At 36.9% G+C, this 15450-nt stretch overlaps 1 protein-coding gene across 1 annotated transcript; it reads right to left on the reverse strand.

Moving 5' to 3' along the window:
- Positions 1 to 2057: 2057 nt before the first annotated feature.
- DJ1D (Class I glutamine amidotransferase-like superfamily protein) lies at positions 2058 to 4238 on the reverse strand. The gene is made up of 5 exons (XM_078584117.1): positions 4081 to 4238; positions 3805 to 3921; positions 2912 to 3352; positions 2438 to 2800; positions 2058 to 2376 (listed from the first exon to the last, which is right to left on the reverse strand). Exons 1-5 carry the CDS (start codon positions 4129 to 4131, stop codon positions 2188 to 2190), a joined length of 1161 nt encoding a protein of 386 aa, XP_078440243.1. The 5' UTR covers positions 4132 to 4238; the 3' UTR covers positions 2058 to 2187.
- Positions 4239 to 15450: the final 11212 nt, after the last annotated feature.

Here is a 15450-nt window from a genome sequence, read left to right on the forward strand (position 1 = left end):
GTATTCGTACGAATCAATTCTAAAAATATACTCTAGAAGATGATATCATGTTGGATAGGACAAGACATTCAAAGATATCAAATCCATAAATAATCCCACCTTGTGAAGAAATATAACTGGGATACTAGAAAGCAATATGATATATGAAGTGCACAACTACATGAGGTTTTAACTTCTATAGTAGCTTGCTATTGAATCGTTGAGCCTACTTTGAGGTTGATTGGGCAGCATGCCTAGATACATGCGTAGCAATGCCCAGATATATATGTTCTTGTAGAATTCATTAATCTCCGGGTAATCTAAGAAACAGAATTTTTTAGAATTGATTAATCTAAGAAACACATCAATCAAAGTTTAAACTTGACATTGGATCACAATATACCTGATTTTTTTTGGTCGCACTAGCCATTGAAATGCATTGGGTCCATTGTACATAAATGAAAAAGAATTATTCTTTGATGAAAAATTCCCATAGCATATTTTTCAAATACTATACCTTGTACATGCATATCACATCAAGATTTATTTTAGTTAATGCAATAAAATTCAATAAACGGAGTCATCGAGCATTTTCTAATCAATTCAAAGTGTCAACTTGTGGATACATTTGCAAAGAATATCCCACGAACATGATTTCATGGAATCTTTAAAAAAGGCATTTCAAAAATGTATGTTTACTTTCTAAAATATTTTCACATCTTTCTGTTATAGGAAGGAAGGTCCAGTATACCGACGTCAGCTTGTGAGATGGAACCCAAGAACTATAAATTATATACATTTTTTTGTACTTCTTTTTTTATAAATATATCCTCCATCATAAGGGACCATGTTAGAATGGAATATTATTGAGTATTATAATTACGGTCCACTATTTGTCTGTGGACATATGTAGCTAGGTTTGTGTCCGATCTTGGTTTCTATCAACTTATTTAAAGTTTACCACTTTTTCCTGAAATAAAAAGCTGAGGAATAAGTTATTTGACATTAAATAAAATAATGTGAAATAGAATCATTTAATTTGGATAGTAAAAATACCCAAATTCAATAGATCATGGAAATTATTTGCCTGAATTCTTAAGAGCCAGGAAAAAATTGGTAGAATCAAATTCATGTGGAAGACCATCGACAAATTCCCAAAAAAAGATTAAGGTTTCGTCTCATGAAACCTAAATACTGAAAGAAATTCAGGTTAAATATCAATAAATAATTATGAAAACACAAATCTTTTGATCAGGCATCTAGAAAAAATTGACATACTAACTCAAAAGATAAAAATTAAATATATTAATACGCATTCTATTACGCAAGTGTCAATATCATGATTTAACAAATAAAAATCGTTCAGAAGATTATTATACTTCACATTTTAAGAATATTTTTAACATAAAATAATATTGAATGTCTGAGATATTTTGGGGATTCAAAAAGAAAAAAGCTACTATTGATGATGATAAATATTTTGGAATTTTCTTGGAGATGAATTTACTCTTTCAATGTTTATTTATTCAATCTTACTGATTAATTCTCAATTTCTCTACAATTTTCCAAGATCAAGCAACGGAATCTATTCTGTCTGAATGGTTGAAACTTTTTTATATAAAATAAGCTATTTTAATTTTTTTATTTCCACATATATTCATATCAAATTATGATAATGTATACATATATTTGATGGTTCTCAAAGGGGTAATTCGGTTAATCCACTAATCAACTAATAAATTACTTAGTAATATATTAACGGTCTTCTCATCGCACATAATAAAACCATTTATAAAAATAAGTTCACAAGTTGAATAATTATTTCAAATAAGGTTAAATTATAATATATAAAGACCTCATCAATAACCACTAAAATGCAAGAAAAAACTTAAAATAAGATTTAATTGATTCAATACAAAGATCACTAGATCTTGTGAAGAAAATAAAACCCTGTCTGAATTGAGTGGTCAAGGCTAATCATCAAAGTAATCCATTCTAAAGGTTCCTCTAAAAGCTCCTAACTAGGATCCTCCTTCGAAACTATGGATTGCCAATAAGCCATTTATCACCCCATCAGATTTTTCCAAACAGGGAAAGCCCCATGCCAAACCAACTCTACTTTCATGCTCAGTCATTTAAACATACCATTATAAACATAAGATGGAGGAACAATGCTGACTATTTTTTTTGTTAGGAGTGATCATTGACTCAAAAGGAGACATTGATGCCCAGGAGGCACATGAACTGTGCAATGAGCTGTGGGTGACCAGGCCAGGCGGCACCAGTGACCAGATTCCCATCGGTGAAGCACCGGTCAATGGGCTCGGGCTCCTCCCAGAGCCCACCGCCGAGGACCACGTTGACTTTGACCGCCGGATAAGCAGTGCATCTCTTCCCCTGCCACATCAAAGCCCCGTCAGCAAGAGGAGAGCGGCGCCGAGACGGCAGCAAGAGATACCTTAAGGGCACCAGCAGCGGCGAGTATCTGCTGGCCATGGCAGACAGAGGCGACGGGCTTGGTGGCAGCCATGAAATCGTTGACCAGGTCGTTGACTTTTTGGTCAACAGCCAGATACTCTGGGGCTCGGCCACCAGGGATAAAGAGGGCGGCGTAGTCGGCGGCGACAGATCGGTCAAAGTCAGCGTTGATGTTGAAGTCGTGGCCGGGCTTCTCAGTGTATGTTTGGTCTCCCTCGAAGTCGTGGATGGCGGTCGGGCACGTTGACCCGGCCCGCTTGTTAGGGCAGACCGCGTCAACTTGGCAGCCCAGAGCCTGCAGCGCTTGGAAGGGAACCATCACCTCATAGTCCTCCATGAAATCCTGTGAAAATCCCCAATTTTAAGCCATACCCATTCAATTTTTAACACTTTTTACGCCATATTCACCCATTCAACTTGAATTTAAGGAAATTAATGGAGGAGAGGCACTTACCCCGCAGAGGAACAAGATTTTCTTGTCTGCGCCGGTTATTTTGCCACCCAGACACTCGAGGAAGATCTGGATGAGCTCAGGATGGCATGCATACGTTGCACCAGTGATGAGATTACCGTCTTTGACGCATCTGGCATCTGAATCGCATTGTACCCAGTGAGATCCAGCAGCAATTAAGACGGGTTTAACAGAAGGAAAAGCTGTGCATTTCCGGCCTCTGACAACATCTGCAGTGGCAAGAATCAGTTGGCCGTGGCAGATTGAAGCGATTGGTTTGCCAGACTCCGAGAATTTTCGAACAATTTCCAGTACTGAGTTGTTGAGTGAAAGATATTCAGGGGCTCGGCCTCCGGGGATGAGAAGACCGTCGTATTTGCTTGCATCGATCTCGTCAAAGCTCGCATTTAGAGTAAAGTTATGTCCCCGAGACTCGGTGTATGTCTTCAGGCAAGGCAGGGGAAAGATTGTTCAGAACAACATCAATAGAGAACATGATTAGAGACGTAACAATACTTCGATCAATCCGGGCACCCACAAACAACCCCATTTAATGTTTATTAAATGTATTGCAGAAAACGTCAACTTTCAGGTCTTTAATCTTAGGTTGGATATCACAATAGCAAGGAGAGGAAACATTTAGAACAGCATCATTCAGGGAGACAACTGGAGACCTAATTATACTTTGTTCGACCGGCTAACATACAAAAAATTTTATTTCCGGGTGTTAAATCCTTTCCCAAAACTGCCCAGTATTAAAGGTTCTTAAGGTACAAGCTAGGAGATATTAAAACTTAGAAACAAACAGAAACCGTGCTTATAGCATTTGATCAGTCATAAATGAGATAAAGATCATCTTTCACGATCTCGAGCATGGAGAGTGGCAGTGGTTCCACCTGGTAAACGGACAGTTGATGAACAGCAGTGCGACAGATATCGCCAGCCTTCTTCCCGGGACAGACTGCATGCACATTGATCCCGAACGCGAGCAACGCTTGAAACGGCACCATAACCTGTCAAAATTTCAACCACGCAAAAAAATCAAATAAAAAACGTCAAAGAATCGGTAAAATGCCAATGGATAAAGAGACGAAACTATGGAAGAATCGATGAAAACGCAAGAAACAGCAAAGAAAACGAAGAAGGAAATCGAAATATGGACGGTGTAAAACCTCGTAATCCTCCATGAAATCGCCGCAGAGAATCAGAACGCTCTTCGCCATTGTTGCCAGCCTCAACGCTTGAAGAAAGCTGCAGCAGAGACCGAAGAAGATGAAAAAATAAAAGATTAACTCGTTGGGACTAATTCCGAAACCCTTTTCGCTGTAGAGGGATGTAGTGGCACACCCGTAATTTATGAGAAAAACAAGGGTGTTAATTTGCAACGAACTTGTTTGTGTTTGTTATTCTCCACAACAGCGTTATCCACTGCCTGCACTTGTGATGATCTGTCACTTCAAGGCATCCACAGATGGCTAGAGCATTGGACGGATGACTGGACTGAGAGCTTTTAGACATTCGTAGTTAGTCATCCGTCATCTGTGACGAATGATAGATGACGGAAATGACGAACGGATGAAGGAGAATGACAGATGACCTTTTTGGATGAAAATTTTATTATAAATATAATAAATTCAGTGGTCTATGGATGAGGGCCTGTGGAGCCCGACGCGGTGGTCTACGCTGCCGAGCTTGGCCACCACGCCTGTCGGTTACACGGTGCCACTGAGGGTGGCCGAGGGTGGCACTTTCAGATGGATTATTTTGTCATCGGCGATCGGCGGCACCTGCAGACCGACATGCTGCTCGCTCACCTCTTCGTCGACGGCACTTTTGCAATGTATAGTTGGAAATATTATATTGTACATCGCACTTATGTACACCGCAAAAATTATGTTTATCTAGTTCTGCTAATTTGTGAAGTTGTTTACAAATATGCATGGTAAAAAGTTTGTTGCTTCTTTCAAAATCATTCTCTTGCCTTCCACGAGATTGTTTTTGTGTTGTTAAATGATCTAATCGTCTTAGTACTATATGATCTTACACGCGGTATTGAGTCTCTTCTCTTAATCTTAGGAGTCTATTGATCATCTTGCTGGAAAACAACAAGACCAAAAGTCCATTAATCAACTTGCCCGAGAACAACAACACCAAAAGTCCATTGATCATCTTGCCTGAGAACAACAAGACCAAAAGTACAGTGATCACCCGAGTCCACAACTCAATCTGAACTTGACCACATCACATCTCTCTATCTCTCTTGATTCTTTCTTCTTGCTGTCTTGTGTTGCCTTCTGTGTTCTCCCTGCAAAGAGAAGGGAGTTTCCCCCGCCAACCATTGTAGATTGGATTCAATTATGCCAAATACTGGTGAGCCATGCCCATCTCTTCGTCAAAGGTGCTTTGTCGACTGCGCGTTCTCTCGTCTCCCTTATCCATATTTCACCCCAAATATAGGATTCATAGAGATTCCTTAGGAAGCGTTTGAGGATCCAAATGAGATGATTCCTTACTGCGAGTATAAATGAACAAATTGGTGTCCAAACGCCATAGTCAAACCTACCGTATAGACTAGGGAGCCACACTCAAATGGGAATGAGAGGGGTGGGAGACATCATAGAAATAGAAAAGATAGAAAAAGAGTAGAAGAGTGAGAGACGAAAAAGATCAACACGTAGAGAGTGATAAGGAGAAGAAATATTTCAAAAAGAGAGAGAAGTAATAATAAGAGAGAAAAGAGAAAGATAATGTGAGTTACAAACTGGGAGGAAGATTTGGGAAGGATAACATTCAATATGGCAAGTACGACAGAAAGATCAACAGAGGTCAGTGCAAATCTCTACAAAGAGAGTCGAGAGAGAGACGAGAGAAGATAGAGAGAGGGAGGAGAGAGAGTGAGAGAGAAGATAGACAGTAGGGAAGGATAACATTCAATATGAAAATTATGACAGAAAATGCAGAGAAAAATTGCTCATTTATCAGGAGAGAGGCTAATCAAAACCTGGTAAATAATTCTTGAGAAATAATATGAAAGTGAGTAGATAAATGACCGTGGATTCTCTTTCTGTCCATAAATTCAGAGATAGAGAGGGAAAGAGAGAATTGTTTTCAGCCCTAACAGAGTGAAGTCCCAGTAGAGAAGAACGTATATAATCTCTTGAAGACGTGTGATCTTCATGCCTCGCTCGTGGAAGGACGCTGCAATAACGGAAGTAAGTAGAGTAAGATTTAAATTAAAATATTGAAAAATCATTAGACAAATAATTACTTCATTCATGTCTACAGATGTAGATACATCATTTTCATCACTGGGTGGGGTTGTCGGGCGCATCAAATAGTGTAACGCACATAACATCTCAATACTCTCTACATCTAGGTTTGATCTTTGGGACTTCACAAACTTACCAACCACAAAAAAGAGTCGCTCTGATGGTGTACTTGTCGACGGCACAAAGAGGTACTCCATGGCCAACTTCATGAGATGTGGATAAGTGCGCACACCGGCGACCATCCATCAATTTAGAGGATAAGCGCGCACACCGGTGACCATCCACCTTCTAGAATGAGAAGCTCATTGAGGTAGACATCCAGCTCCTGTTTGGGTCCTGCTTTCGGCTTGGATTTAATGCTAGCTTTGGCCTCATTTATCGTCTTTGCAATTATAGGAGAATGTTGCTGACGACCTCCAGATTATTCATATCCATTAGATTGGATGGTGATCATGAGTTAGTGAAGTATGGAGATGAGATTGCAAGTACGCAATGGAGTCTTCAAGGCTTCGAGGATCGATCAAAGCCACCTTTGTTGAGGGATCAAGAAGTGTTGCTGATGATAGGCATTCATTGCGGCATATGATACATTCATATTCGTCAAACTTGAACTTCATGTCCTCACATGCTTCCCGAATGGATTCCCTCTGTGAGCTTGGTAACATCTCCATTCCGGAAAAAATAGGATCATTCTCAAATCATTCCAGGACATCGTTAAGGTGATTTGAAATGGTCTCAATCACGACAAGCACCATAGTTGCAGTGACAATCTTTGAACTACCGATGAAGTTTGTTGCCTCGAGAAATACTGATAATATGGTGCAAAAATCCTCCAACATCATCCACTCCTCAACCTCTAAGATGTAATTCTTCACGCTTGTCAAGATGAGCACACATGCCATGTGATCAAGAATGTTTCGCTTATCTATGGCAGTGCGCAGCATAGTGTATGTCGAGTTCCACCTTGTTGGGCAATCTAACAGCACTTTGTTGTCGTTTGGCTTCACAAGAAGCTTACATATTTGCGTTTAGTGTATTCTCTTTTGAGGTGAACGAGAGATAGCCTTTATAATTTCACAGACTCGGGCCACTACCCCCATCTATATGATGTGTTAATTGGATCTCTGTCATCGTCAAACACAGATGGCTCTACTTCCTTCGGTGTCGCGCAAAGCTTTTTTAAACATGCCTACATGATCAGGTTCAAGACATGTGTCACACATGGAAAATCTCGATCACTACTAAATGTTGGATTCGTAGACTGCAATCTTCTCGCCAGAAATAGCATTGTCGTGTTGTTCGCAGCATTGTCGGTGGTGATAGTGAAAACCTACATGTTAATAGAAATTTAGATATTGATGGTAAAGAAGTTATCAATAGTGACAAGCTTCTATTGAAAACAAAATGTTTATCACACCTTCGACTGAAGGTTGAAATCTTCTATGACTTTGGCAACAAGACCGCTCATGGTCTCCCCATCATGCTTGTCTTGGATGTGATGCAAGCCTAACATTTGCTCTTGAAGCTTCCGTTCTGCATCGACCCAATGGTCGGTTACACCTAAGAGAGAATAATCATTTGGAGCAGTCCAAGCGTCCACCGTGAGGGACACATGGTGTACATCATTGAACCTATTTCCAATAGCTGCCTTTAGTTAGGTGTACACTGCCCTACTGGTCTCCTTGATTGCCCACCGTCCATACATCTTTATGTTGGACTGTGCTTTGAATCACCATGCTCGTTGGAATTTCTGTGAATCAGCAAATGACCATGGCAATGCACTATGGAAGATAAGCCGTAGAATTTCTTGCATCTCTACCTCTAGAGTGACCCTGGTGAAATATTATTTCAAGGAGGACAGGTTGGAGAACACTTCTGGAACAGAACATTGCAAAGTTTTTATACGTTTGAGTTCATCATGTACCTTTTGATGAACCGCTTGTAAATATTGCCAAAAAACATTTGTGCTCCCATCTTTAGGTTGTTGTAATTAGAGTTTGTTTGTAGGGTTAATACCATGACACAATTCACATACATACTTCAAGTCATCCACTACCGTGAAGTAATCGAAGTTTTTTGCTCTTGGTAGTTTACTCAAATTTTGGCTCCGACCTTGAGGGCTTTTCCTACTATCACTCACTATTTCTACTGCCTACTCACCGTCATTGCAATGGGGCATCACATTGTCTGCACTAGACTCCATAACAGTTGTAAATTAGTCTGGAAATATTTTTTCCTGGAAATTAGCCAACTTACTCTAAGTAAAGAAAATGCCATATAGTATCACTTTTTATAAAAAATAAATCAAGACTGCATGTACGAGAGCCATAAATTGAAAAATAAATATCGAACTGTAAATCAAGACTGTTCATTTTTTTTTAAAACGAATAGTTTTACAGATTAATACAGTGAAATGCATCGTACTGAGAACACAGACTGTTGAACTTTTAAGTCACAAAGGTTATCATTGGAAATCACAGAACATTTTTTTTTAGAAAACATTAGATTTTTCATGCTGAATTAAAGTTCCGAATTCTGTTTGAATTTTTCATATAAATATGATGATGAAAGAATTATTCTTCCTAACTGATTTATACCACGTGAAACGAATGTTTATGAATAACCAGATTAGCAATCTAGAAAAACAATAAAATACATAAAAAGAGGAGAACTGTAAGAGGTAAAGAGAAAGAGAGGATAATTGTGGACTATATAGATAACTCTAGTCCACTTAAGATAGGACACCCATTGAATTATGAGAGGGCATACTAATAACTTAAGTTATATATAACTATATAAATTCTTCAATATTTAAGATAGTTGATACAATAATGTAGTTTGTCACGATTGAATAAGTCCAAGCCCTCGTTAGACAGATTAATATTTCTGTCCTGGAAACGTATCGGTACTGAGAACACAGACCGTTTAACTTTTAAGTCACGAAGGTTATCAATTGGGAAGCACAGAACTTATGATTTTGAGAAAACATAAGATATTTCAGGGCTGAATTAAAGTTATGAATTCTGTTTGAATTTTCATATCAATATGACGATGAAATAATTATTCATCCTAATTGATTTAATACCATGAGAAACGAATGTTTATAAATAATCACATTAGCAACAGAGAAAACAATAAGAAAATACATAAAGAGAGAAGAACTGTAAGGAAGAACTGTAGACTATATAGATAACTCTAGTTCACGTTCTCCTATTATTGATAGATAGGGCACCCATTGAATTATGAGAGGGCAATATTAAATTAAGATAGTTGGTACATTAATATACCTTGTCCTCATTGTACAGATTAATATTGTCATTTTGGAAACATATCGTACAGATTAATACTGTCGTTAAACTTTTAGTCACAAAGGTTATAATTTGGAAATCACAGAACTTATTTTTTTGAGAAAGCATAAGATATTTCACGCTGAATTAAAGTTCTGAATTCTGATTGAATTTCCCATATCAATATCATGATGAAAGAATTATTCTTTATACCTGATTTGTACCACGAGAAACAAATGTTTATAAACAATCACATTAGCAACAGAGAAAATAAAAAGAAAAAACATTTCAAAGAAGTAATGTAATGTCAATGATTAGGACCAAAAGAAAATGCGCAAAAGCTTTCAGATAACAAATCAGACAGAGAGACATATTATCAAGAAAAGTGGATGACGTTGTCACCTTCGATGGATGTGTGGAGAGGAGGGTGCACGACGGTTGAGAACTGGAGGATGGTTGACATATTTTGATTTTTGAATTGGGATGAGGGATTTAGGATTTAGCCTAAATCATAAATTTCCACTTTATAATAATATTTTTATAAAAAAGGACCCTGTTCCATCATCCATACGTCTATTGCCCGTTATGTTTTCTAGCACGCACAAATAACAGAACGGGACTGATGACGGACTTGTGACGATGCCGAAACCCAGACGAATGACAAATTGGACGGAGAAAAGTGCCCTGGAAGGATAACTGAATAGAAGTCCGTTCAGCCCCGTTCCGTCCGTTCGAGATGGTCATCCGTCCATGTCCAACAGCTCTACAAATGTCCATTTTGGGGGCATTCACAGAACAACATAGATAGAAGTTTGTCTTGATATTTTGGTAAATAGGATTTCATAAGAGAATTTCTATCAGGTTAGATAATCTAAGAGTGACCAGTTCTAGTTGGACATCCAATGATATGCTTACAAAAATAAATATATCACTCATCTTGCTACGTTGATCCATTTATTACATGTTGAAAATATATGTATCTAGAAGTCCATATCATATTCAAGTGCTTGTTCGATATTTATTTATAAAATTTACGTTCAATATACTACACATGAGCTTATAAGTGAAGTATGTGAATACTGTAATGGCTAACTTAATTATGACAAGATCTTGAGATGGTGACTAGTCATCTTTAAAAATGAATCCTAGATATCCATATTCAAAGGATACTTAAAGAAGGACAATGAAATATCCAAAAATAACATAACTGTTTGAGTCATTCTCATATGATGGTTATGGCTAGTCCTCCAGCTATTTGTTTGGAGACACTATGGACAGATAGCGAGTGTTCTCTTGGAAAAGAAATCATTTAATTGACCTATATGAATCATTGATGGTATGCATCTAATGCCAGTCAGGTTGATTTGTGTACACTATCAGACCTGAGCCACTAAAGATACTGATAACATGCATTTTTAGTGCCTTATATTATTATATTTATGCGTCTTTATGCATTAAATTACTCATATTTGCATGTTATCAAGCTTAAAAATGATTAAATCTATTTTTAGAACAAATTTTTGAATTTTCTATATTTTTAGGATTTTTCTAATAGTATATTCTAAAATAATATAATTTTTTGAGAAAGAATATGATTTTTCTGGAATTTTTTAATATTAAATTTGGAAAGATATGATTTTTCTGATTCAAAATATATATTTATACATATTTTTGGGCTTTTATTTGATTTAATATGAAATTTTAAGTATTTTGGTTTTTTTTATGGCATAGTGTGATGTGGCGTGCGGATGCGCCGCCACGTCAGCGTTGAGAAAGAGATTTTTTCTTTGTTTTTTGTTCTTTTGACATGTACATGTGGCACGGAATATGAAAAGCCACGGAATACGAAAAGCCATGGAATATGAAAAGCCGCAGAATACAAAAAGGCATGGAATATGAAAAGCCACGGAATACGAAAAGCCACAGAATACCAAGTACTTTGACTTCTTAACAGGCACAAACTGATGACATTGATGAGGAGAGAGAAGAAATTAAAGGCTAGGATTGCTTCAACTTCGAATGGCCATAACTTTTCATCTTCCCCTCCTCTTTCTATCCATACCCTCTAATCTATAAATAGAGGCCTGGATCATTGTAAAAACCATCTTGAACTTGCTTCCCACTTTTGTGGGATGATTGAAAGAGAGTGAGTTTTGAGATCCATCAAGAGTGTTCTTGGTGTCTTGGGTGTGTGGAAAGAGACAAAAGAGAAGAGGGGGAGCTTACCGGCACTCGCAAATCGCCGTGATCCTGGCGGAACGTAAAGATCTAAGGTAAGTGTCTTCGCCTTACGTTGTTTCTCTCCCAACATCATCGTTATCATAGTTATCATTTTTTTTTATCAATGTTTCATTTATCACTTCACTTACTTACGTTCCCACTCTCTCATCTCTCCATCCTTGCCATCATATCACTCCATATCCCACCACTATCCTCGTCTATCCCATCGTTCATCCTCATATCCATCACAATCACTTACTCTTTACTTTAAGTTAAATTAGCTTATAATTACATTTCTTTTATCTATATCACTAGCTCACGTCCTCAAATCTTGCTTTCGTCGATCCTCTCGTCCATCATCACTAGTATAAGAAAGTAAATCCTTAATCATCGTTCCCTGTGGAGACGATCCGTACTCATCACTAACTAAGTATTTTTAAGTACGGTTAAATATATTTTTATTGAATAATCTCAATCACCAACGACAAATTTTAACCCTAAAATTGAGATTATCAGATACCTTGTGTATAGAAAGTTGTGTATTAATTATGACATATGAATGCCTCTAACCACATGATTCAAACCAGTCCTAGTTTCTATGCAGCAAGAAAGCTAAGAAAGATGATTATATGATGAAGATTTGATCGTCTAACTTTGGTATTATAGATAATTTACTTACTGAAGAAGATGTAGTTAACTTTTAGTAGAAGTATTGTAGAAAGTATTCTATGATGATCTTTGACACATATTATGACTAACTAGATTTCTCAATAAGGTTTTGGAAGTTAATCATACCCAATGTCATTCAGGATGCTCGCACGAATGAATGATTATAGATACACAATAACCGAGACTTTTAAAGGTTCCATGGAAGACTTTACAAAATGTAGCTTGGCACCCCATAGGGTGGAGACTCAATGAATCAATTGGATTAAATTAATCATCAAGAAGTTAGACTAGTTAAGGTATATGTTGATATACTTAACTAATGAGGTTGAGCAATAAAATTTATTTCGCAACTAAAATTATTATATACACTAACTCATGGGATTGGGGGGTTAAATGCATAAGATGTTATAAACTTTAGTGGACATACTTTATGTATGAGCATTTTAAAAAATATTTCCAGGGAAGAGCGCTTTGTGAAATTTTCATAGACACTTCGTAAGTGCTCTTCCCTCTCTTCTCTCACAATTCCCAAGAGTTGCTTCCTTAGACAGGATGGTGAGAAAATAAGATTTCGAGTACCCCAATTTGAGGGAATGATGAGGAGATCCTACAATCAGAAATATTGTGTAAACATTTGAATGGTTTGAAGATACTCATCTAAGTAATTTTGTTGCTGCAAAAGTTTTTACACATCCACATGATGTGATAATCTATTTTTTGTGTTAAATTAAGCTAGATATTTCTCTCTTCATGCTCTCCACTCTCCATGCCGCACCCAGGTTCTTCACTATTTACACTCCCCTCTCTCTGCACAATCTCCTCATTATCCTTCGATATATGTCCACAAATTCTGGCTTCTCAGTTATTAAATAAGTTTTACATTTCACTCTTAGTTTTAAGATTCATTTTTTATTCAGTCCCCCACTATATAATCAATTTCAGATCAAAGACATCGAGGCCAAAAATCCAAACATTACATGGACCATCTCTTGAAGTGGGGATACAACATCCTTAAGGAAGCTAAAGTTTCATCCTCCATCATTTAACCATAATTGATATCTATTCCATCAATGTCTATGTCATCTACCATGATTTATATATTTGGGGATAATTATGAGGCTCATAGACTCCTTGATTTAACTTGAATTAAAGGGATGATGACACATGTCAGACAAAGAATGTGTCTTCTAGTGCTAAAATGCAGATTAACCATCTTTACTTCATTGGAAACAATGGTTACTCCACAAACCTATTTCTGGGGGAGGGATGTGGGTCAAATTCATGTTAGTGTGAGATAATTAATAGCAACCTAGTTAAATGATAGAAGTATCATAAAATATTGACTTGAACCCAGAATCGGATAGTACATGTTGGGAATTATCACTCATGGTCTCCCTAATGTGTGGCCCTTTTAACTGGTAACTAATAAGCACCCGCTCATGTAATGTCCACAACACATTCACCCAATATATCATTATACCTAATAATTATTTTTTGTTGTCCAAGGTTTATGCATTAGCGGCAACTAAAACCATGTAAAGGTTGACCAGTTTCATTCTCTATTGTCTCCATATCTACATAGAGATTGTTACCTTTATTTTTCATTTCCCTCACTATGAGGGTGTCATGTTGGGTTCTGAGGTTGTGACTGATGTGAACCAGACAGGACTTAAAAATAAAAAAATAAAATGGAATCATACCAAGGTTCTAAAACAATTGAAAACATCAAGTCTTGTTTTCATGGATTTTATCTATAATTTCTCGATTCCTCGAGCGAGTCTTGTTGAGTTATTCAAGTATCAGACCTTTAGATGCATCCACATGATCTTCGCATGTTGAATATCTTGTTCATCTTGATTAGCCACAATATTAATCTGAAATTGTCATTTTTCTGATTGCATCAGGATGGAGGGCACACAACGAGTGAAGGTAGAAGAAGAAAGGGAACCAAAAGAATCCTCACTTGGAAAGATTTTGTTTGAGCTATCTCCTATTTTTTTTACCCACAAAATTAAATTATATCTCCCAACATCCTAAATACTATTTCCATATAACCTAGTTACTCAAATTGCCCGATAACTTTTATGGGCCAACCTTATTAATTAACTATGTCAATGTATAGATTTATTAATCAAGAATCAATTAACATAATAGATAGGTTGATCTGCCCACTATGGGAACATTAATGTCATTAGTTATCATATACCTATAATCCATCATCTGCCTAATGCACCTAGGACACCCTTGGGAGGTATAGTCAATTTTCAACCATCAATCAACACACACATTACATAGCTCATTCAATGTTCATTAACAAATGAATATTTCTTATCTTTAAGCACGAGTTCTAAATATTTATGTTTGAAAGATACTCAAGAAGGACATCAAAATATCCTGAAAGAGTAACACTCTCTGATTCCACTCATATGATGAGTATAGTTGATCCTATAACCATTAGGTTAGTGATACTAGAGACAAATAATGATGCATCTTTAGTAGAAAGAGTTCAATAGATTGATCCCTATGAATCCCTTAATGACATTATACCAATGTGTCAATCAGGTTGATTCATGTCACTGTTGTGTAAGTGTTACTTAGACATGAGACACCAAAGATGTATTATAGATGGACAATCTTACTTTGAATATGACCTACAAGCTCCTATTCATGGAATTTTTTAAACCATCCTAGCTCGTGTGTGACAAGAAGTTCTCAAAGATCATTAAGTGGTCAAGATAGGATTATTTTTATTTAGTACAAGAAGAGACAACTCAAGGAAGATGATAAAATGATGTCCTTCGCCTAGGTAGCAGAGTATCAAATAATAGTTTTCTGATAATTGAAACCATCAATACTAATTTTGGATTATTGATTAGGGTCTAATAGTTGACCATAACCTAAGTCATCCAAGGAGCATCAAGCAGACTGACTTTGGGTACACAGTACATGATAGAAAAATTACATGAGAGAGTCACAATACTCCATTGTATATTATACAACACAAGGTGTAGATTGGCATCCCACGGGTTGGAAACTCAACCTATCAGTTAGTTTAAATCAGTATGTGATTACTAAATATACATGGTTATATAGATAA

Source organism: Wolffia australiana, chromosome 12, assembly GCF_029677425.1.
Source record: "Wolffia australiana isolate 7733 chromosome 12, ASM2967742v1".
Classification (NCBI taxonomy): domain Eukaryota; kingdom Viridiplantae; phylum Streptophyta; class Magnoliopsida; order Alismatales; family Araceae; genus Wolffia; species Wolffia australiana.